Source organism: Orbicella franksi, chromosome 2 (assembly GCF_964199315.1).
Source record: "Orbicella franksi chromosome 2, jaOrbFran1.1, whole genome shotgun sequence".
Lineage (NCBI taxonomy): Eukaryota > Metazoa > Cnidaria > Anthozoa > Scleractinia > Merulinidae > Orbicella > Orbicella franksi.
This window is the reverse complement of record NC_138146.1, coordinates 27,516,115-27,537,561: the sequence shown is the minus strand read 5'-3', so window position 1 is coordinate 27,537,561 and position 21,447 is coordinate 27,516,115. Positions and strand designations below refer to the sequence as shown.

The following is a 21,447-nucleotide window of genomic DNA, read 5'->3' as shown; positions in this document are numbered from 1 at the left end:
AACCAAATTCTACGATATAACCACACGCCTAAACGAAAAGACGACCATCCACAACCCTTTTAAATTGAAGATACTCGTACAGTAATACTACCAGCGTATTTCTCTTGCCGGATGATGTAAAGTTGCTTTGTTCGGAGGTCAAATTTGAGATTTTTGACACTTGTTTACCTGTGTTCATTAATATTTTTTGTTTCTCATTTTCTATAACAGCTCGTAATTTGTACCAATTTGGTAACATGGTGAACTGCATGAAAAACAGAAGTCGCTTTAGTTACAGTGACTATAGCTGCTGGTGTGGTGCGGAAGGAAAGGGAGAGCCTGTGGATGAGGTAGACAAGTATGTAAAAATAAGAAACACACGAATAAGTGGTATCGAGTTATAATCCCACCATGGAATATAAATGAAGTGTATCTTTATCAAAGTTGCTCTTATTTAGAGAGAGAGAGAGAGAGAGAGAAAAAAGGTCAATCACATTCAGAAGGCTTTACCTATGTTCTGTTATGAAAATCCCATGAAGCCATCAAAGTAAGAAGCCATCAAAGCATCATCCAGAGATGGGAATTTTTGGTAATTTTTTTCCAGATCACGATCCGTGTTTTTCGTCCAGCGTACTTCACGACACAAACTGAGGGAAGGATCGAATTGATAATAAGCCCCGCATTTTCCCTCAAAAGTATTAGACTCGCCAATTTTGGATTTATTCAAAGTAAAGAAGAGAATACATTTGTGGTAATTACATAATAAATAGTATCAAAGGATTTTACGTTTAGCTAATCGCAAATTTAGATTGTACACCTAAGCTCTGATCACTCTTGGTTGGAGGGAAATAACATGCTAAGTGACTTTTTATTGTGTTATTCTCTATTACTTATGTTTTCTAGATGCTGCAAGATTCATGATAAATGTTACGACTCTCATATGTACACCAAATGTTTTTACCCATTTCATGTTTATACCGTGTATTATCAATACCAAAGATGCAGGCAGTGTGGTATGTAACTGAATAAAAAAAACTCAGATGATATACTTTGGTGTGCCATGAGGTGAAAAATCATAATTTTCCAAACAAAAAGCGACGTGTGGGCTGAGCTTATCAGCGCTTTTTCCACGTTTCGAAGTCAATTTCTCCGTCAATATAAACTCAAAGAGCTAAAAGTGTCGTTTATTGCCTCGTTTCATGAGCTCTTTGAAATGCTTTGACTCAATTTCTATGTAGAATGTTGCTTCCTTTAAGGAAAGTCAGATGCTTATGAGGAAAGTGTAAACAGTGACGTCAATGTAGATTCGCTTATTTATCTATTGATTTTAATTTTTCCTTATTTATTTCCTTATTTATTTATTTTTATTCATTTCAGATCCCATCTCCTACTACCCCTCGTGGGAAGACAAAGTTGACGTAGAATGTAAAAATGCCGTGTGTGAATGTGACAGCGCCGCCGCACTATGTTTCAGCCAGGCCGTTTACAATGCATCTTATTACAACTATGATACTTCAAAATGTTAAAAGATATAAAGAATATTCGTTCTGAATAAGTAATTCTGAATCAAATTAGACATGAGTTTTATCTCGGATTCGGTAACTGAAGCGCTGGATTAATTCAGTTTTTTGCGGATTACAGGCGTTTTGTAAACTGAAATGACAGGAAATAAAGATAAATGATAAAATATTAATAAACTTTAAACACAACTGGCAACTACAATATCTAGTTCACCCCGTCTTCTCAGAGGCTTTCAAATTGGTTTCCAGAAGAAGTTGAACTGAGCCGGGCGTGAAATTCAGAGGTACTCACCTGATGTAACTTCACCCTAACCCACAAGATGAGTTTTTTACAGGGATTAGCTACTAGTTGGGCAGAATGCATGTGTTCGCAGCTGTGTCTCTCAATCGTCCAAGCCCCTCCACCCACGTGAGGGTGACGATTTTACCCAACGACCACATCCAACCGCCCAATTGAGAGGTGTAGTGTGTTGCAAATTTAGAGTACATATAGTTGTGGGCAGTCGTCGGGGAAAGAAAAATTGCGACATTTTCTTCTGCGAGATAGAACGGATATAACTTTGCCAACAGCCAGAAATTGTTCTAGTAATGACCATTTGTTGGTTATTTCTATGCCATGATCGTCCCTGATAATGCTCAGAAATCAATCAGTTAATCAATCAATCAATCAATCAATCAATCAATCAATCAATCAGTCAGTCAGTTAATCATTCATTCATTCATCCATTCAGTCAGTCAGTCAGTCAGTCAGATAGTAATTCATTCTGTCACACTGTTACTCTATCAAGTAAACGCGAAAGCAAGAATGAAAGCGATCAGTTATTTATCCAAGATATCGTCATTTAGCTACAACGCTCGTTCAGTACACTCATGCGAAACACGGTGTGCCATTTCAGCATATGAGATTTCACTCTTACAATGAAGATAAATTTGAGGGCAACAGAAACAATATCATTTTCCGCATCACTCTGGTTATTAATAAGGTAACAATTCCCCCTTCCTTCCCTTCCTTTTTTGTCAATAATTTAAACTTGAAGGTGTGAAGTAGTATAATCTGAAACTGACATTGTAGCAGGTTCGAACACGCTGGTGATTAAAAGTTAGGATGAGAGGGCTACAACGATCGATTAGCAGTGAAGAAACATGTACCGGCCTAATGAGCCACAATTAAGTATCTAAGACAATATTTCATACACTTTTCAGCATAGTAATTTATTGTAGTTTATACTTCGACTATGGAATGAGAACTCGTTCCGTTTAAAGCATCTTGCTGCCGTACCATCGCATTCACAAAGAGCTTTCTGACAAGCAGTGTTAAGACGCCTTGAAGCTGCAAGGAAAAATAAAAAGTAAAATTATTCCAAACTATTTTTTAATAGATTAATATAATAAACTTTTCCTACACTTATTACTCTCTTATTTTGGAGATGATACATTGGTAATTGACTAATGCATGAATTTACTTTTGTCCGAAACTACAATGACTCATGGGAAGAAAGTAGATAAAGGTTCTTTGTGTTAGGAAAAAGTGTGGTGGGAAGATAACACTGAAATGAAATGAACAAATCAATCAATCAATCAATCAATCATTTCAATCTTTTAATCAATCAATCAATCAATCAATCAATTAATCAATCAATTAATCAATCAATTAATCAGTCAGTCAGTCAGTTAGTCAGTCAAGAGAAATCATGAAACATGCCATAGAAGACAATAAAGATCATTTCATGTACTGTGGAAAGTCTATGCAACAGAAATCACCTTCCGTGTGCACCTCTTTTCTTGGTTAACTTGTATTTTTATTTCCCAAGTATGACTTACCACAGTTCGAATAGCCGTTTCTCCAGTAGAAGATTAGATAGACGGCACTTTTAAGGGAACCGCAAATTTTGTTGTCGATGATGGCATCATAACATTGGTCATGGTCAGGACAACACCTGCAAAGAAGGTATTTTTAAAAGAAGCGTTTTGACCAAGAGCTAAGATTCGTCTTGAGCCAGATTACTAAGCATATTAATCTTGTTCTCTTAGGCCGGCAACCCAAAGAAACGAAGACTCGAGCGCTAGGGAACGGAACAAACTGATTATAATATAGTCGCCTTTTTTGTAGTTCAATTATACCTTATAGTGTTTCTAATTTCAATAGCTTTCAATGAAGCCTTAAATACCTTTTTGCCTTAAAGTCCGTTTTAAAAGCATTAAAAGAAGTTCGATATGCAAAGAATTCGTCCTTGTATATTATGGCCACCAAACATTTCAACAACAATTTCAAAGGGACAGAAGTCTCTTTCTTATAGGTTCACATTTTCGTTGTATGTTTTTTTTACGCACAGAAAGATGCCTTAGTTATACCTATCAATTCCGTCCAAAGGCTCTCCTCTTCCTCCTATTCCACAGTGGCAGCCGTAGCTGTGGAATTAAATTAAAATTAAATGAAATTCTTTTCCTTGCTTCACAAAGTGTTTGATTATACAACGCATGGCATATAAAGTCTAGAAGTTGGACACCTGCTATTGGCAGGACACGTGTAAGGATTTAATCTACTCTGAATACACTCCGAGAATGACCTTTACTTCGCTAATAACAGCTTATAGTGGAGACAGTTCATGTGATACTTCAGTGAAGTATCAATAATCATTCCCACTTTAAAATCACTATTCCATTCTTGTTGAAAGGAAGAGTTTAGCAGTTAGTTTATTACATGTATCCATTCTGGTTCCCACCTTCTGCATTTTCTGTTGCGTTCTAGACTCATTTTGTTTAAACTCTTTTTTGTGAAACCTGTTTTAGTGGATTAACACGCAGGGTCAGTTTGGATCGTTTTCATCGGCCGCGATTGCCGGGTGTCATCTAAACAGCCGTGAGGTTCAGGCATCAGCAACTACCAGAACGGTTATCCTCCCAAAGTCCTCTCGGTTTCAAGGTTCTCAGTGAAGTGCTATTAGAGGGCTATCGGTACTAAGTATATATTTGAATTCCCTTGACTTAATACTAGATGTATAACACAGGCAAGTTATAAAGTGCATGCATGTTAATAGAGGGTGATCTTCCTAATGCCAACTGGAATTAGCAGTGTGTTTCAAGCCAGTGAAAACAGAGGGTGATCAAAAATGTATTTTTCTATCCTTAATTTCTTTTTTTTTTTCTTAGATGTTAATCGTTCAAAACTAAAAATCATATCATTTGTGAACGCAGCTGTTAAAACTAACGTAAAATGTGTCAGAGGAAAATTAAACTGTCAGATTTGCATTTAATTATTTGACGGCACTTACCACGTGAGTGCAGCCTTCTAGAAAGAAAAACACGAGTGAGAATAGCCTTTTCAGTTCACGGTTAACTTTTCTCATTTGCATTACACCATAATCTAACATGAATGTGAAGCAATTTCGGGCTGTACGGCCGTTTCGAAAAAGGTGGTCGGAATAAAACGTAAAAGAGCTCGTGACAACCCCGAAAGTTAGTACAGTTGACTATGGGTAGAAGTAGAGAGCGGCTGAACGCCCTGAATATTTCATCAGATGTAAAAACATGGCGAACGTCATTTCTTAGGTTTTCTTTATCTTTAGGCTTTTGGAACCAAGGTACTTTCCGCCACGTTGACTTTTGGAAGATTTTTAAACTTTAAGTTATTTAGTAGTGAGAGAAAAAATTCTCTCATGAGTCTGAATATCTGATGTATCCTTGCTAATACTTAGCGTGCAAAAATACAAATTTGTAGATTTCCTTCAGTACGCAAAGTCCCAGTGAATACTACCATTCGGTCTTGTCGCGTAAGCTTGACACTTTCATCCGACAACCTTTCTCGAAACAGCTGTATATGTTTTGTAGTTTAAGTTCGAAATTGCCTCGCATCCACGTTGGATTATACATTGTAGTGCAAATGAGAAAAATTAATCGTGGAAAGGACGCTATTGTTTCATTTCATGAACAGAAATGCATGTCAAGTAAAAATATACACACCTAGCTTTTATGAAAGGGAGTGATTCCAGTCCTTTCTTAAAAAGGTTATTGGAATATACTTTTACGGGTGAAAAAAGCCTCTCGGAATTAAATATAATTAAAATTACTATATGTTAATGAAGATTCCTTTTAGTGAACGAACGAACACGAAGTTGTTGCTTCTTTTTGTTTTGTTCTTGGAGTGGGAAAACCAGCAATCGTAAGTATATATTTTTTTTTTATCTGGGAAGACGAATTAAGTCATATCCTCCGTACTCCTTATGTTTCTGGACTCACGTGTAAAGAACTGCGCCAAATTTCGCTGAACAGTAGAGATAGATGTATATCGATACTGTTAGCATTGTTTGGTTGCAAGACGGAATCTACTAACTTGTTATATCCTCGTTTTTTCTGATGTATTACACAGGCAGGTTCCAGACACCATTGAAAAGAAATGTAGCCCAGTTTGGTGCTATGGTCTTGTGTGAAACTAAGAGAAATCCGCTTGAATATAACGGCTATGGTTGCTGGAGAGGATTTGGAGAAAAAGGGACGCCTGTGGACGAGATTGATCGGTAATCAAAGAACATTAGTTTAAACGTTAATATTTATATCTTAAAAAAAAAAAAACTGTTTAAGGTTGGTAACCCTTCGCGTGATGGGAATGAAATGATACTTAACAGGAATTTTCGATGCATGCTAGTCGCAGCTCTGATCGTAAGGTAGAAAAAAAAAGCAAACCTAAAGCATTTTGACTGAATAATTACGGTACATCCCGTTAATGTTTTCCTGTTTGTTCGTAGATGTTGTTATGTCCACGACCAATGTTATAGTAAGATATCAAAGAAAAAGATTTGCCCCTTCAAAGAAGCAGTGTATACTACTGTCTACATTGTAAAAGGTTGCTCGCGTTGTGGTAAGTCATACTAGCAGCGGGTGAAACTAGGATCTTTTTGTTCATTATGTTCTTAAAAACAACGACAGAAAACCACTTGATCTGTCTGCTGCGGCTTTCTACTGCAAACAAACTTAAGTTCGCCAGTAATCGTCAAGTAGAGGCTAGGAATTCCTGAAAAAGGACTGTTGTTAGTCATTAACATTTCGATACCTGAGCGTTAGTCATCCTAGATTCAAAAGAAAAGTCGTTCGTCAGTTGATTCTGTTAAAATTTTCTCCGTTGCAGTGCTTTTGTTTACTATTTTTTCTAATATTTTTGTCCATGCTACTCTCCCACAGCTGAGAGATCCATCATTGGGAACTCTCGTTGTCAGAAGAAACTGTGTGAATATGCATACAGTTCTTTGTTTAACTAAACAATAACCAAAGCAATAGAACTCCTTTGAGACTTATCCGCTTTCAATAACTATAAAATTCTCATTCTTTTATGACTTAAATAATTTTTCGGTTTTTAGGTCTAAAACACGGAGGAAAAACGAGACGATTTCTTAAAGAACTTTTAGGTTAGAAACACGAAAAAACGAAAGCGAAATATCATTTTTTGGCTCATTTATCGTATTTTTAAATTGAGCGCAGTCTTAAAACTGCTTTGAAAATAGCGAATTAGGCCCATACGCCAGTTAAAAATGCTTTAAAAATAGCGATTTAGGCCTGAGTAAAGGCGGCTTGCAGTTACTTATAAAATGTTGTTAAAGTCAGCGAGTATTTTGATTCTGTAAATTAAAGACAATCCAGTGCAACAAACCACTTCCTTACCTCGGTTGTGTGGTGTCGTATTTACTTGCGAGAAGCCGTAGCCTCGGCCATTACGCTTTCATTTGCTACGGTGTATTTTGTTTCTTTCAGCGCTGAGGGAACACGAACAGTCATCTAGCGATGAAATTCCTGAAGTTCGTTGTATCCATCCTTCTCGAACCCATGTTACAGAAAAAGCGAGCAGGTTCGATGTTCGCTGTATCAGTATCGACTATATTTCTTTCGTGAACAGCTGATATAAATTAAAGGAAGGCACCTCCACTTGCACAGTACGAGGACAAACAGTCAAAGACGTCGTAGCCTTTAACTGAGGTAGAGCATTCAACAATCGAGAAGAAGATTACGGAGACGTTTTTACAGCGGTGAAAAGGGCTTTGACGTAAACGATAGTGTAAGCCTACTCTTGTAGAATCGGGTCAGTTTTCAAGTGAACGCGACCAAGAAGAAACGAAACCCACCAGGGACCCAGTTGATTAAAAATCCAATGCATGTTTTCGTGCAGCGTAAAACATGCTTAAACAGAAGAATAAGTGATTGTGATGTAAAGTTTTCGGAACGTTAACGAGTCAAGTAAAATAAAAATGATTTTTTGAGCCACGTAGTGTAGTGTTGTAGAAGAGAGACTGGTAAGCGAGAGGTATGCGAAAGGTAAGGGGTTCGAGACCAGCATGAGTACAAAGAAAAAAAGAAAAAAAAAATGCGTAAGGACCCTGGGTAGTATGGCGGAGAAAAAGAGAGAAGAATGGAGTTTAGCCAAGAAGAGAATCGGCAAAAAGACAGCGCACAATGAAATCCTCTTTTATTCATACAGCAAGTAGTAATTATCGGCCATGTATATATTCAATGCCTTAGGGAGTTGCTTTTGCCTTCAAATACAATAGAGTACATACATAATTAATCATTCTCCATACATAATAAATGTATAGGGTAGCCTGCGAAAATAGCCGTCCTTCTTCGCTCCCCGCCCGAGTGGCGTTTCGCCGGGAGCGAAGAAGGACGGCTGTTTTCGTAGGCTATGTATGGGGCTATATGGAAAAATTTCCCTCTTTTCCCTAAACGTGTGTCACAAATATTTCTCTGTTTATATTTATAATACTAACTAATGTAAACCCTGTAAACAGTGCACAATAAAGAAGTCGAAGTTGATGTTAAAGTTTTCAGAAGATTAAACTTTCAGATTAACACTGAATTATCTGGCACACTCGTCACTTGATCGCGGTCTTCTGGAACTGACAAAACTACGGGTGCGAATTGCTTCATTTCATGCGACACACACAGAAATACGTGTCAAGTCAATATATGAACACACCTGGCATAAATTAAAGGAAGTGGTTTCTAGACCTTACCTAAGAGAGTTTATTGCAATAACTGGAATCGCAGTAACTGTTTGTTCAATATGCATGAAAGTGTCGTTGTCTTTGTTTATTACCGATGAGAAAAGAAGCACCAGATCTAGAATATAGCTTATACTAGCGGCCAGTTTGACTCTCAATTTAACTCACAATCCTCTCGAAATTGAATGTAATGAATATAATCCAAATTACTACATGTGGATAAAGATTCCTTCTAATGAAAGAACGAGCACGACGTAGCCTTTTTTGGTCTTAGAGTGGAGATAGCCACCAAACTTTACGTTTGTTTGTCTTTTTTTTGGGGGGGGGGTAACGACTGGTATAAGATATGTCAAGTCGTTCACCTCTTCTGTACTCCTTTTGTTAGCGGACTCACTTGTGTAGAATTACAGAATCACAATAAATTTCGCTAAAAAAATTAAAGGTATCTTGATACTGTCAACATATCTGGCTGCAATATGGAATTTACTGACTGGTTATATCCCCTTTTTGTGATATATTACGCAGGCAGGTTCCAGAAGCCGATGAAAAGAAATTTAGGCCAGTTTGGTGCTATGGTCTTGTGTGAAACCAAAAGAAATCCGCTTCATTATATCGGCTATGGCTGCTGGTGTGGATTTGGAGGAAAAGGAACGCCTGTGGACGAGATTGATCAGTAACTAAAGCACATTATGTCAAACGTTAATTTTTATATATTTCTAAAGAACTGGGTCAAGTTATTCGAAAGCTGGTTAGCGCTAACCCAGGATTAAAAGTTGAGCAAAGTATTAATTAATTTTCTTTTATAAATATGTATTTCACTTCTTTTGTGTTGTGTAGTTTGAGATTACTGAAACCTCACCGAGAAGTTGCAAAACTGAAGTAATTAATCTCGCTAATCCTGAGTTAAAAGATTAGTTACCATTCGAATGGTGGGAATAAATGATAACAAATAGGTATTTTCGATTCGATGCTTGTTATTCGCAGTCCCTTACCTTGATAGTAAGGTAGAAATGCAGTAAATCGAAAACACTTTGACTAATCATGGTGCATTCTTTGCTTCTAATTTCCGGATAGCGGGAAAATAAAGTATTTCATCATCGTTTCTACAATACCGTTAATGTTTTCCTGTTTGTTCGTAGATGTTGTTATATACATGACCGATGTTATGATAACATAACAGAGAAAGGCACTTGCCCCTTCGAAATAGGAGTTTACGCTAATGTCTACAAGAGAAAAGACTGCACTCGTTGTGGTAAGTCATACTAACATGAGGATGAACCTTAAACTAGGATATTTTGGCAGTTCATCATGGCCTTAAAAATAACGGTTGAAAGCTAGCTACTTGATCTGTTTGCCGTGGCTTTCTACTGTGAACAAACTTAAGTTCGCAAGTAATCGTGCGGCAGAGGTTAGGAATTCCTAAACAAGGACTGCTGTTAGTGATTAACATTTCGATAACCGAGCGCTAGTCATCCTAGGGTCAACTGGAAAGTTCTTCGTCAGTCGATGGTTTTAAGCCTGTTCCGTTGCAGTTTTGTTTATTATTTTCCCTAATCTTGTGCTTCTCTCCAATAGCTGAGATATCTATCTTTGGGAACTCTCGTTGTGAGAAGGAGCTGTGTGAATGTGACGCAGCGGCAGCACGATGCTTCAAGAAGTACGACTCCAAGTTCCAAGATCGATACAAGAAGTACGATAAATCATCATGCTAGACACAAAGAAATACAGTGATATATGTTGTTGACAAAAATAAAAGATGATTGTTCTGGAAGATCAAATAAAATAATCATTTGGGATTGCACGGATCACGATTTGGTTAGATATTGTGGTAAAGCACTTTTCTTTAGTGTTAGAGGAGATAGATATGTTAAAATTCCAATGACTTTCTCATCTTGTCATCGATTATCCCTTTTGCAAGTCAAATAAATGAACAGGGGCTTACCTGTTTATAGATCCACGACCGAACTCAAAATGTATCAAGTATACTAGACCCAGTTGTAAGCTAACAAACTTTACTGTATTGCCAGAGGAGGTTCGACAGGAATCCCAAGGTACACTGCGGAGTCTCAATTCTGTGATGAAAATTTGTTTCGCTTTTTCGTGAAAACTGTGTGGATCTTCCTGCAAAACTCATGGCAGCTTCTTCATTAATTCGCTTGTGACATCATCATACAAGCGTTTTCAATTTCTCTATTTTTTCGTGGCGTACCTGTAAACTAGCTTTTTAGCTAAGCGTATCGACCACGTTAAATATATTGATTGATTGATTGATTGAATTAACTGTTTCGCATCAAACTCGTTTTTAACGTGGTTGCGCCACTATGATGAACATTTTATTTCTTTTTCATTGCTTCCGGGATAGCATTGTCATTACTTCTTATATCTATGCGTTGGAAAGCTCGCCAATGTCAGTTGTTTTCTTTCATTTCTACGACGGAACGCTTCTAGGCACGATAAAATAAGCTCAGCTACTCTTTTCACTCTCTTTCGCCATATTTGGTCTCACTCAGGCATAATAATAGGAACAGAAATCTAGTTACAAATGCATGCGTGAGATTGACTAATTTATGACAAACGGAGTCGAGAAGAGTGGATTCAGGTTATGAAGAAATAACTGGGCTGAATTTGAAATTAAAACAGAAAACCTTTGTCCGTATAATTTGTTGAAATATGTTATTTTCCATCTAATTGCGCTATTACATCAACCTTTCTTCGAACAAGCGATTGACAATTCGGAAGGCTTTTTCACAGTTTGTGAGAACTGATACAAAATGGCTTGCTAGAGAGTGGCGTCTGTATTAATCCAGTGATAGTAAGTAAAAAGAGTCTGTATGTCACTATTTTCTTCTATACTCGCTATGAGGATTGTGCACACTGCTATGCTGTTTGAACAGTATCAACTGTGACCTTTTTGGTGTAATCTTTTGAAATGATATGTGACAAAAAATTGTGGGTTTTTTGCTACTGCGTAAACGCGGTGTGGCAGTACAGTTAGAATGCGGAATATCGAGAATAAGCATAACTCAAAAAAACAATTATAATGAAGAGTTGGGTAAGTTCTGTTTTAAGTCCTTTCGTGGAAAAAGACGTCGTGGCTACAAGTTTGGAAAAACGACAGCCAGTGGCCCTGTTTAAAGCAGAAATAATGAACGTTTTGCTTTCCTTATTTTAGGGTATTTTGCTTTCAACCATTGGGGAAGATCAAAAATTTATTATTTAAATATCAGAGACGTAATCTGCAATCTCGGTATCAACCTTCAAACAGCACATTTCCAAGTTTGATTAGCTTTAAATGGGTGTCAATATAAAAACTGCCTGGCAAATACTTTTCAATCTTATTTACTCAGCTGAAATGGTAAAATCTTGTTAATTATTCAGTTTGAACTTACTCTTCATATATACATGTTCTTATTACTATTATTGTCAGGAACTTTTAACATGAGCCTTTGGCTCGAGAGATTGCCCAAGCACTCCCCGTGTTATTGACATTAAATAAATTACTTACGTAGTTACTTACTTACTTGCTTACTTACTTGATATACATTGCCAACCTTAAGACTGATCAACGCTTGTTAGTTTCCAAGGTCATTCTTTTTGGTCTAAGCAGCTGCGTCAATGTTACGTCATTGAATAATTAAAGTGGATCTACCCACTTTCAAAAATTCCATTTATACATTCTCTTAGGCAACTTAACGTTTTCTCGGTATTATTTTGCCTCTGGTAGAAAGCTGTTTGGAGATCGCGCCATAAATATCAACAGGAAACTATTTTCACTATTAGTCAAGAATGAAAAAAAAGGTCAAAAATGCACCGTCAGTGTGAATTCGAACATAGATTGACTTGTCGGGATTTTCAAAAGGTTATTGATTACTTTTTATAATAAATTGCTCAAACAAAAATTCTTTACAAATGAACCACGAACCACGCTGTTGTGATAATCGTGATTAATTCGCTATAGTCGTTGGTGTCGATTACCACTGAAAATGCTTGTGAGATTAATCATTATTGTGTTGGCGCTAATCAAGGGTGGAGACTCTTCTACTTCAGAAGGAAAGGTACAGAAATGCATATATATAAACAGAAGCATATCACATCGTCGAGGTGATATGCTTCTGATATATATCACTACTATTTTAGATATTCCATGCTTTGTATGCTATATAATATGTTAACAAATCGCGAAACAAAATCTGGTATATTCTAAATGAAACCGCAGTGACCTTATGCGTCCCATGGCGCAAGGAGACGGTTGATAATGAGCTATCATTAATCCCTTTCGCATTCTAAGTCACGGGAATAGAAAAGGACCGATCAAGAGTGTATAAGGACAAGACAAGATCAAAGATTACTCAACGACCATGAGTTATGCAAGTAGATATAGGAAAAATCGTGTGCTTGAATTGCCGCAGAAGGGTTTAAAGATACGAGAGATCATTGCAGTGCGGTGTGCGCGAATTAGGCAGTTGCCGAAAAAGGTAATGATGATGCAAGATATCTCATGTCTAAATCTTTTTCCTACAGTTTAGTTATATGTTATTTCATAGTCGCTCTTTTGTAGGGCTAAAGAATGCAACATTTAATGACACGAACAGTTCTGCATTTTGTCCTGCATCTATTATTTCATACACGTTATATCTGAGGCGTGTCACCTTGAATTAAACGAATAAAAAAAAAACAAATGAAATGGCGAATTTAGGACGGATATTAGATTTAACATAAGATTTCAAGACAGAATCATAAGAGAAACGCTGAATTACTATTATGGAAATTAGGATTTTGGCCTTGTCCGTTTCTACCGTATATGATAATTGTAAATTTAACTGCATTTTCTATTTGCCGTTTTCTTTCGGAACACCACAATACTTTGAACATCAGGAAGCTTTTAGTGCCATATACGCCGACCGTGATGAACAAGGTATGATATGCACATTTATAACTGAATATATAATCTAGACAAATCGTATAAACTTCATGAAATAACATGACTATTAAAATGTCCGTAATTTCAGAGAACGGCATGCCAAACCCCTTTTTATTTCCTTTCTTCGTGAGACCATAACCTATCATCACGTGATGCATCATGATGTCACAAAAGAGGTGCACTATCATACATTATGATTTACAGATTCTAAACTTTCTGGAAAGCATCCTTCGTACTGTTTTGTGTCATCTGTTCGAAACATTGACAACTTTCAATTAAGCCGTAATCGCTGGTTCTTAAAATACCCAAAAAAGTGATTTTAATGGTACAAATTCAGAACAGGATTTCCTTCCTACACATTTTTAATATACCTTTTTTTCAATTCAGCAGCAATCTTTCCTGAGTTGTTACCGAATAGACGTACTCTAGAAAGTTATTTATGGCTTGGTCATCATACGCTCTTGTAAAATGTTTATTAGCAGGCAGACCACTTTCGAAACGAAATTCACTCCAGTTTGGTGCCATGATTTGGTGTAAAGTTGGAAGAAACCCGCTAGACTACAATGGATACGGCTGCTGGTGTGGAGTAGGAGGAAAAGGAGAGCCTGTGGACGAAATTGATCGGTAACTTAAGCCTCTACATGTTCACATTTTCTGTAGAGTATAATGTATGGGAAATGTATACCTGCACATACGACAGGGTGCATTGTCAGAGCTAAGCGTTTTTTTTAAACTTAATTTACGGTACTTATATTCTTTGGGTGGGTGACTAGATAAGCTAGGCACGTGGATAAGATCTGTGTTTCCAAAAGTATCCGAAATTAAAGGGACCTTAAGATTTAATGCCACCCAGGCTCTGGTCCTGTGGAAGACTAGTTTTGTTTGTCAGAATATTGGCTATTACATCTACCCTAGTATATTTCTGTAGTACCAGCTTTGCTTTTCCGACAGAGGCATCTTACTCCGCAAAGCTCTAATTTAGCAAAAATTATTGGGTAGTCGATAGAATAGGAGCAGTCTCTTTCTTATCGATATCCCTGATGTTTTTCTGCATAACGAATAAATTTCTGCTCGTGCGCACATTGAGGAAAGAGCTGAGGACAACTAGTAGAAGCGAAAACAGTACTGCATGCTTTGGAATGCCTCTGTTATTGTAGCTGTCAAGACAATTGGCCATTTCCGAGTTGCATTTTGCCTCCTTGTCAAAACGAATCTACGTGCTAAACCGTTCATATGTAAACGAGTTGAGCGTACGGGTTCGTTTTCATGCAAATCAAACTCATTTCCGTAAGACTCGTTTTGAAACAGAGGCACAAGGAAACTCGGAAATGGCCTATTGGTTGAATAGTGCGAAAAAGATAGGTTCTTATACAAAGAAGTTCCTTCACGAGATACCTTATTTTGAGCTCATGAATAATCGGTATTTCCAGGAGCATTTTACCTTGGCAGAAACCTCAGCTGTAAAATTAGTTTTACTTAGCAAGTGGTGATATGTCGAGCTCAAATTTTAAAAGAGCGATTGACTCTATGGAAAAAATACGAGGATGACTTATGGTTTCATACGCCCCCCCCCCCCCCCGCCCTCCCCTACTATACCCTCACGAATCTAGATCCAAAGCAATTCTTATCAAAGGAATGGTTTCCCGCCTTTGCTGTTGTAGGTGTTGTCTTATCCACGACAAGTGTTATGACGACATCATAGCCAAAAACACTTGCAACACAAAAGTAGACGCAGCATTGCTCATAATTACGTACATAAGAGATGGCTGTACGGGTTGTGGTAAGTGGTTCACGCTTATACTTTGCTCAATGTTTACCAAACCTGATTTAAAACTTGAAGCACTATGGTAGAGAAAATAATTTTTGAAGGTTGTTACCGCAAACTTCAAAAACGGGGCAGGGGGTGGGGGTAGGTGGTACCGGGGTAGCCTACTTTGGCTTAAAACTACATATTTCTAGAAAATATCACGACTTTACTCTGAAACTTATCTAACTTATATTTGGTAATTTGGTATAACATGTCATTGTGCCCGTAACATGATATTCCCAGGGCATCCTTTTTTTTAACAGGCATTTCGGTTTTATTAATACACTTTAAACGCTCTAAGTTTCATTATCATTGCTTAAATATTACAGAGAAGTAGGGTGCGGGGAGGAGTTAGGGGGGGGGGGGGATTCCGAAAGATTGCATTACTCATTACTCATGCTAAACTAAACAGCATGATTAAGCTCGGTGGTGAGTAAAGCCTTTTAGATATCATGATGATTTTGAGGACAGTATAGCCTCTTAGAATTGAGAGACATTCAATATGGACCCAGAAATATGTACCGATATTAGGCCCTATTCTTATTCTCGGTTGTCGAACTACAATGAGCGACAAAAGTAGTTGAGACAGTTTTATAAAACGCCGATTTTCGATGGTAACCTCTTATTCTATTTTATTCCCCCCCCCCCCCCCTCCCCCTCAACCTCTCCCCAATTCAATTTTGTGTAGGCGCTGTGGTCCGTCTTGGAAATGGAAAAAATCAACATTGTTTGCGGGCGAGGGGTTTGGGAGAAAATGTTTCCAAGACGTTCGAAAATCGACTTTTACTTCGACGTGTCTCAACAATTTTTTCGCTCATTGTAGCTTGCAGTAGAGGCTCATGCGGGGGAACATCACTAAAAAGAGGTGAATTTCGTTTGCATTCGAAAAGACCCCACGTATTAGCCTTAGTTGCAAAGGCGCCAAATATCGTGCAATTGAAAATTACCCTTAATTGACTGATGTAGAAATGAAAGCAAAGTGAATGCATTTGTTTAATTATTTGGTTTGTGGGGACGTTTGCTTGTTTTGGTTCCGTTGTTGTGGTGGGTTCCTACAATGCAGGACTCTTTAAACAGTGCTGACGGGTGGGAAACTCGTCCTACAAGTTATGGATTGAAAATCGTTTCTTAGTACCGCTTAGGAAGTTCAAAGTCACATTTCTTCGTTAGAATCGACGTAAATCATTAACATACCTAGGATAATCTTTGTTTACAATATTTGCCTCATTAGCACGAGCGATAAAGTTTTTGATGCAGCTACAAGAACATTAGTTCTGAATTTTGAAAGGGTATAGCACGATTAACTGTCCCAGAGAATTTAAGCCCGATGTATCGAATTTTTTTTTTTTTTGTGCGACGCGGGTTTAAAAATTGAGAATTTTACAAGGACTATGGGAACTCATACGCGCTCTTGCCACCCTAAAATATTTTGCAGTTTTTGAAAGCCAATTTCTCCTCGAATATTACACCCAAAGAGCCATATATTTCACCAATTACTAAGTTTCATAAGCTCTTTAAATTTTTGTACTCAGTTTGTGTCTAGCATGATGCCTTCTTTGTACCGAGTAGCATGTTAATGAGGAAAAATATCAACAATGACGTCAGCAAATATTCTCCTTAAGCTAGGAAAATAGCTGTTACTGCCACTTTTTGTCAAATACATGCTGGTTCTCATGATGTAGCTTGTGAGCAGGCACTCATTGTTGCTCTTTCTCGTTTACAGCGAAAAAGTCATCATGGTGGTTCTCCGGGAACTCGTCTTGCCAGAAGGCGCTGTGTGAATGCGATGGGGCGGCAGCACGATGCTACCAAAAGTACGAGTCCCAATTCCAAAATCGATACAAAAACCATGATCAATCATCCTGTTAGAAAGTGATGACAACAGTAATGCCCGAGAAATGTAGTAATGTAGATTGTTTGGAATACAACAAGATAAATGACTGGAGGGACATTAAATGAAATTTTAATTCAATGTGGTGTTTTGAGAGAGTATATTGCTGTAGGGGAACTTAGTTCATTAATCTCGTGCAAAAACATCTGATTTAGTTTTAGAAGACATAACAACGGTCGAGGAAGTTTTGCCTTTTCATCCATCACTTGGTCCCTTCCTAGTCTTTCTCTGCTCGTTGTGCCAATGTAAGAGCAAATTGATGTCGAATTTCCCATCACAAAAACCACCTTGTTTGAAAGAGGAGGCAACACAGAATTGTGGATTGACCATTTGCTTATACTGGACAAGGATATAAGCAGATGGCATATAAAATGTAAAAGGCTTATTCCAAATATGATAAATATCTCGCTTTTCCTCAAAAAAGGTAAAAAGGAAAAGAAATATCCTGTGTCTGTCTACCAAAGCAAACAAAATGTTGAAATATCATTTTCCTGTGCAAATTTCGGCCTATACAAAGAAACTTATCCTCCTTTCAACAAGTGATTGACGTCAGGTTTTGGACGTCTTATTGATGGACCTATATTACAATTTTTTGTAAATTTATTATCGAGTGGAAAACCGGCTGAACAATGTTCTTTATTGACAGAAAGTAGTATTCTCACCCGGCAATGTCCCGCGTAAAATGCGAGATGTAATTTACTACGAACCACAGATGGACAGGTGGAGAGTTTTATGCTAAGATTACGGTTTACGTCGTGTCTGGACAGCGAATGAAGTGGGAAAGGGGGAGGAGGGTTTTTTTTTAAAACGGCCTTCAATCCCAATTTTTGACTCTTTCAATCAGGTGAACAGACATACTATTTGTATACTTTGACATGCGATTTAGAAGTGGAAACTTTTAAAATCCTGGATGGGGATTACTGGCCGGAATTTTTTTAATTATCTAAAAGCACGACAACAAAACAAAAATACAACAAGAAGCTAGAAGCTTGTTCAGACTGTCGTTAACAGATAACTTGAAGGAGAAATGCAAACCATTTTTACAAAACTTTCGCCATGTCTTAATGAATTCAGTCAATCATTCTGATGAAAGAGCAAACACAATTTAACTGGTGCAGTTTCTGCGCAATTTCTACGGACAAATGTTTGCATCAGCCTTTATTCAGAACTCGTTTTTTACACAAACTGCATAGTTCCAATAGTCAAGGTCAATATTTGATGCATGGTGTTATATGAAAATTCCATTTGTATGTACATTTGAATTTTATGGATCTCTTATTTTTACCATCTTGTTTACCGACACCTGCTTTTGAAATAATGGTTTGTTTATTCACAGTAGGGACGTTGTTGATTACCTTTACTCAGGTGTTTGTCTGCAGGAGCGTAGATTTTGTACTAGCTTGCTATAAACGGATCAGCTTCTTTAAAGCTTGAACAATCTTCGCCAAACGTCCAAAGTACGAAGATGGTGTTTGTTGGGTTAATTTTATTCCTTGGACTTCTCTCATTCATAGGTGAGCAAAGTTGTTAGAATTACGCTTCCTGAGCTTGTTGAATAGTAGTTTAGAGTTAAGAGATTAAGGCTTTGGCCTTTTAGAACAGTTTTGCCTAGAGCTGAATTTGCCGTTAAATTTTTACTGGACCTTAACTGCACAACTCAAAGGTACCATAGAAATTTACATCGTAATATAAAATTCTTTGAACAAAAAGATATGATATTCTCAGAGGTTCACTTTAAAAATATCAATTCAAGGCTTTTATATGAGTTACTAGACACCCATGATGAATGAAACAAGTGAAAATTACGTCACGGTACACAACAAAACATGCATCTTATCGGTAGCAGGAATCTTTTTTTTATCCTTTATTTATCTCGAGTTATATAAATTTGTCGTGTGATGTATCTCAAACAGCACTCAAATCTTGACACATGCAATGTAAAGCCATAAACCAATATATCGATGATAAATCGTCTTTCATTTCCAAGATGGGTGTGGCGTTCGTCCCCGCTCTCGAATTGTTGGTGGATATCAAGCCACCCCTAATTCGTGGCCATGGCAAGCCATGCTCATGACCAGAGGACCATTTTGTGGTGGCTCAATATTGAGTCCAACATGGGTTGTGACAGCAGCTCATTGCGTGGAGAATATTAATGAACGCGATTTCAAAGTGAGGTAAGAACGTCGGGTCGTATATTTTTAAAACTGAAATAGTCGACGAAAAGAGTGGAGATTAACTTCTACATTGATTTGAAGACGCTGCATGATCATAATATAAGTTTGCCGAAAGCTAACCAGAGACCTTTTCCAAAACGATGTCCACGGCAACCACCACCATCACCACCACCACCATAGCAACAATTTACTTTCACGAGTAGGTAGAAAAATCAAACAGATCGCTTTACAAAAGAGGATCTAATTACTAGGGTCTGGTAATAGGGCACTCTGAATTTCTTAAAAGAGCTAAACCAGGTCGGCTGTCCATTTACTATTACGATTAATAGACAACCAACCTGGTTAATGAATTATAAGTAACTATTTAATGAAAAGAAACATAAGATAGATCTAATGGGAATACATTATTGTGAGCAGTAAACGATTTTCGTAAAACTCGGAGAGCTCATTGTACGTATTAACACTAGTTTAAAATTAAAGACGTAGCTCGTACTGAATGAGAGTCTTATTTTCTAAAGTAACTAAATGTCGTTACTTAGGCTTGGAGCACACCACAGGACCTATAAGACTAACAAAGTACAAGACTTCAATGTACGACGAATCTACCGCCACCCTAGCTACCACAGCCCTGTCCGGTATGCTCATGACATTGCTTTGCTGCGACTGGACCGACCAGCCCAAATTAACGGTGCGGTGCAACCAGTGTGCCTACCAAATAAAGGCGACCAACAGGGACGACAATGCACAGTAACAGGGTGGGGTCGACTTAAACATCTTGGTGCTTCTCCAGACTACCTCATGCAGGTAAGGAAAAAAAGAAATTATTAACATGGCTCTTAAATTGCGTTTGAGTTCCTCTTTTACGCGATATTTGATCAGCTTGCAACTCCTTCGCAATGTAAGTTTTTTTTCTCGTTGTGTTTTGTTTTCCCTCAGAAAATCTCGCTGTAAAAGACTAAATTTCTGCTATTTTATCTCCGATAAGCCATAACAACTAGCATCACAAGCGATTCTTTCTTAACATATGAACAAATTAGGGAGATAAACTATTTTTGTATCATACACTCTAGAATCGATTAATTAGCAAGTTTTGCGGCCTTGTATGGATGAATTCTTGTTCTGAAAGGTAGTAAATCCTGTTAAAAACTTGTTTCCAGGTTAGCGTACCTATCGTACCGTACAGTACATGTCAGAGAACCTATCCAGGAAGGACCCACAAGAGCATGATGTGTGCAGGTCTGATTGCCGGTGGCAAGGACGCGTGCCAGGGTGACAGCGGAGGGCCATATGTGTGTAAAAACAGGAATGGCAGATGGTACTTGGAGGGGGTCGTCAGCTGGGGTGATGGATGTGCCTGGGCGAATAAGCTGGGAGTGTATGCCGATGTCCGTTATCTAAGGGACTGGATAGAGCGAGTAACGGGGATATAAAGGAAGGCCCGGCCCAGCTGTAACTATGTCTTCACATAGTTAACTATGTAATGAATCATAGAATAAAATAGCTCAGTGTTGGGCCTATTACTAGTGTTTCCTGTTGTTTGTATTTAGTTTAGTCTTTTTACAGTCAGCGACAAAAGTAACCCCTGGTCTCTCCAATGCACATAGGATAACAAAATAAAACTGACTAATCACAAGCCTATAAAATAAGTATAGTAAATCTTGTTTCAAACGGGACTTTTCTGAGGTTAAAATGTTTCGGAAAAACTATTAATTAGAAGCCGTTTCAATGAAATATTTTGCTTCAAACCGCTACGTAGGTTGTTAATTTTCACATTCTGTGTTTTGTTTTATTCTATTTTATTTTATTTTTTTAGTTTCCTGGAAGACTTTGCCTATTATTATTTTTTTCCATTTCCGCGGCAAAAACCCGCTAAACCTGATAGTTGCTAATGGCTCACGCACTAGTTTTTCCAAATAAGGTCAAACACCGGTATAAAGGCTGGAGATTCTAGGAACCAATCAGAAAGCTAGTAATGCATCATCTGAGGATCAGAATTTTTAATTAATTAATGTAAGCTACAAAGTGGAGGCATCGGACAAATAAAGCCCAAAGGAAAAAAAGAGATTGGGGCGAAAGAAATGAACCTGATATAATGGCTTTGGGTTAGGAAAACATTAGAGGATCTTTTAGGGAAATTTGGGAACTTTTATTCTGTTTTCGAAAAATTCA

General features: G+C 37.7%; 4 protein-coding genes across 5 annotated transcripts; all 4 read left to right on the top strand.

Moving 5' to 3' along the window:
• Positions 1-236: 236 nt before the first annotated feature.
• On the top strand, positions 237-1,505 carry LOC145479036 (basic phospholipase A2 3-like). The gene is made up of 3 exons (XM_081457281.1): positions 237-337; positions 883-992; positions 1,357-1,505. The coding sequence occupies exons 1-3, from the start codon at positions 237-239 to the stop codon at positions 1,503-1,505; spliced, it is 360 nt and encodes a 119-aa protein (XP_081313407.1).
• Positions 1,506-5,890: 4,385 nt separating this feature from the next.
• Positions 5,891-10,506, top strand: LOC145479035 (phospholipase A2-like). Its single transcript, XM_081457280.1, has 4 exons — positions 5,891-6,013; positions 9,011-9,158; positions 9,625-9,737; positions 10,061-10,506. Exons 1-4 carry the CDS (start codon positions 5,959-5,961, stop codon positions 10,195-10,197), a joined length of 453 nt encoding a protein of 150 aa, XP_081313406.1. The 5' UTR covers positions 5,891-5,958; the 3' UTR covers positions 10,198-10,506.
• A 1,828-nt stretch (positions 10,507-12,334) lies between these two features.
• Positions 12,335-17,277, top strand: LOC145469446 (phospholipase A2 A2-actitoxin-Cgg2a-like). 2 transcript variants are annotated; one of them, XM_081453170.1, is made up of 5 exons: positions 12,346-12,540; positions 13,361-13,400; positions 13,886-14,030; positions 15,068-15,186; positions 16,937-17,277. In XM_081453170.1, the coding sequence occupies exons 1-5, from the start codon at positions 12,469-12,471 to the stop codon at positions 17,080-17,082; spliced, it is 522 nt and encodes a 173-aa protein (XP_081309296.1). In that variant the 5' UTR covers positions 12,346-12,468; the 3' UTR covers positions 17,083-17,277. The 2 variants fall into 2 exon arrangements, with proteins under 2 accessions (XP_081309303.1, XP_081309296.1); XM_081453177.1 differs by lacking the exon at positions 16,937-17,277 and having other exon boundaries at positions 12,335-12,540; positions 15,068-15,850.
• Positions 17,278-18,555: 1,278 nt separating this feature from the next.
• On the top strand, positions 18,556-21,241 carry LOC145469436 (trypsin-2-like). Its single transcript, XM_081453161.1, has 4 exons — positions 18,556-18,618; positions 19,092-19,278; positions 19,818-20,082; positions 20,436-21,241. The coding sequence occupies exons 1-4, from the start codon at positions 18,570-18,572 to the stop codon at positions 20,706-20,708; spliced, it is 774 nt and encodes a 257-aa protein (XP_081309287.1). The 5' UTR covers positions 18,556-18,569; the 3' UTR covers positions 20,709-21,241.
• Positions 21,242-21,447: the final 206 nt, after the last annotated feature.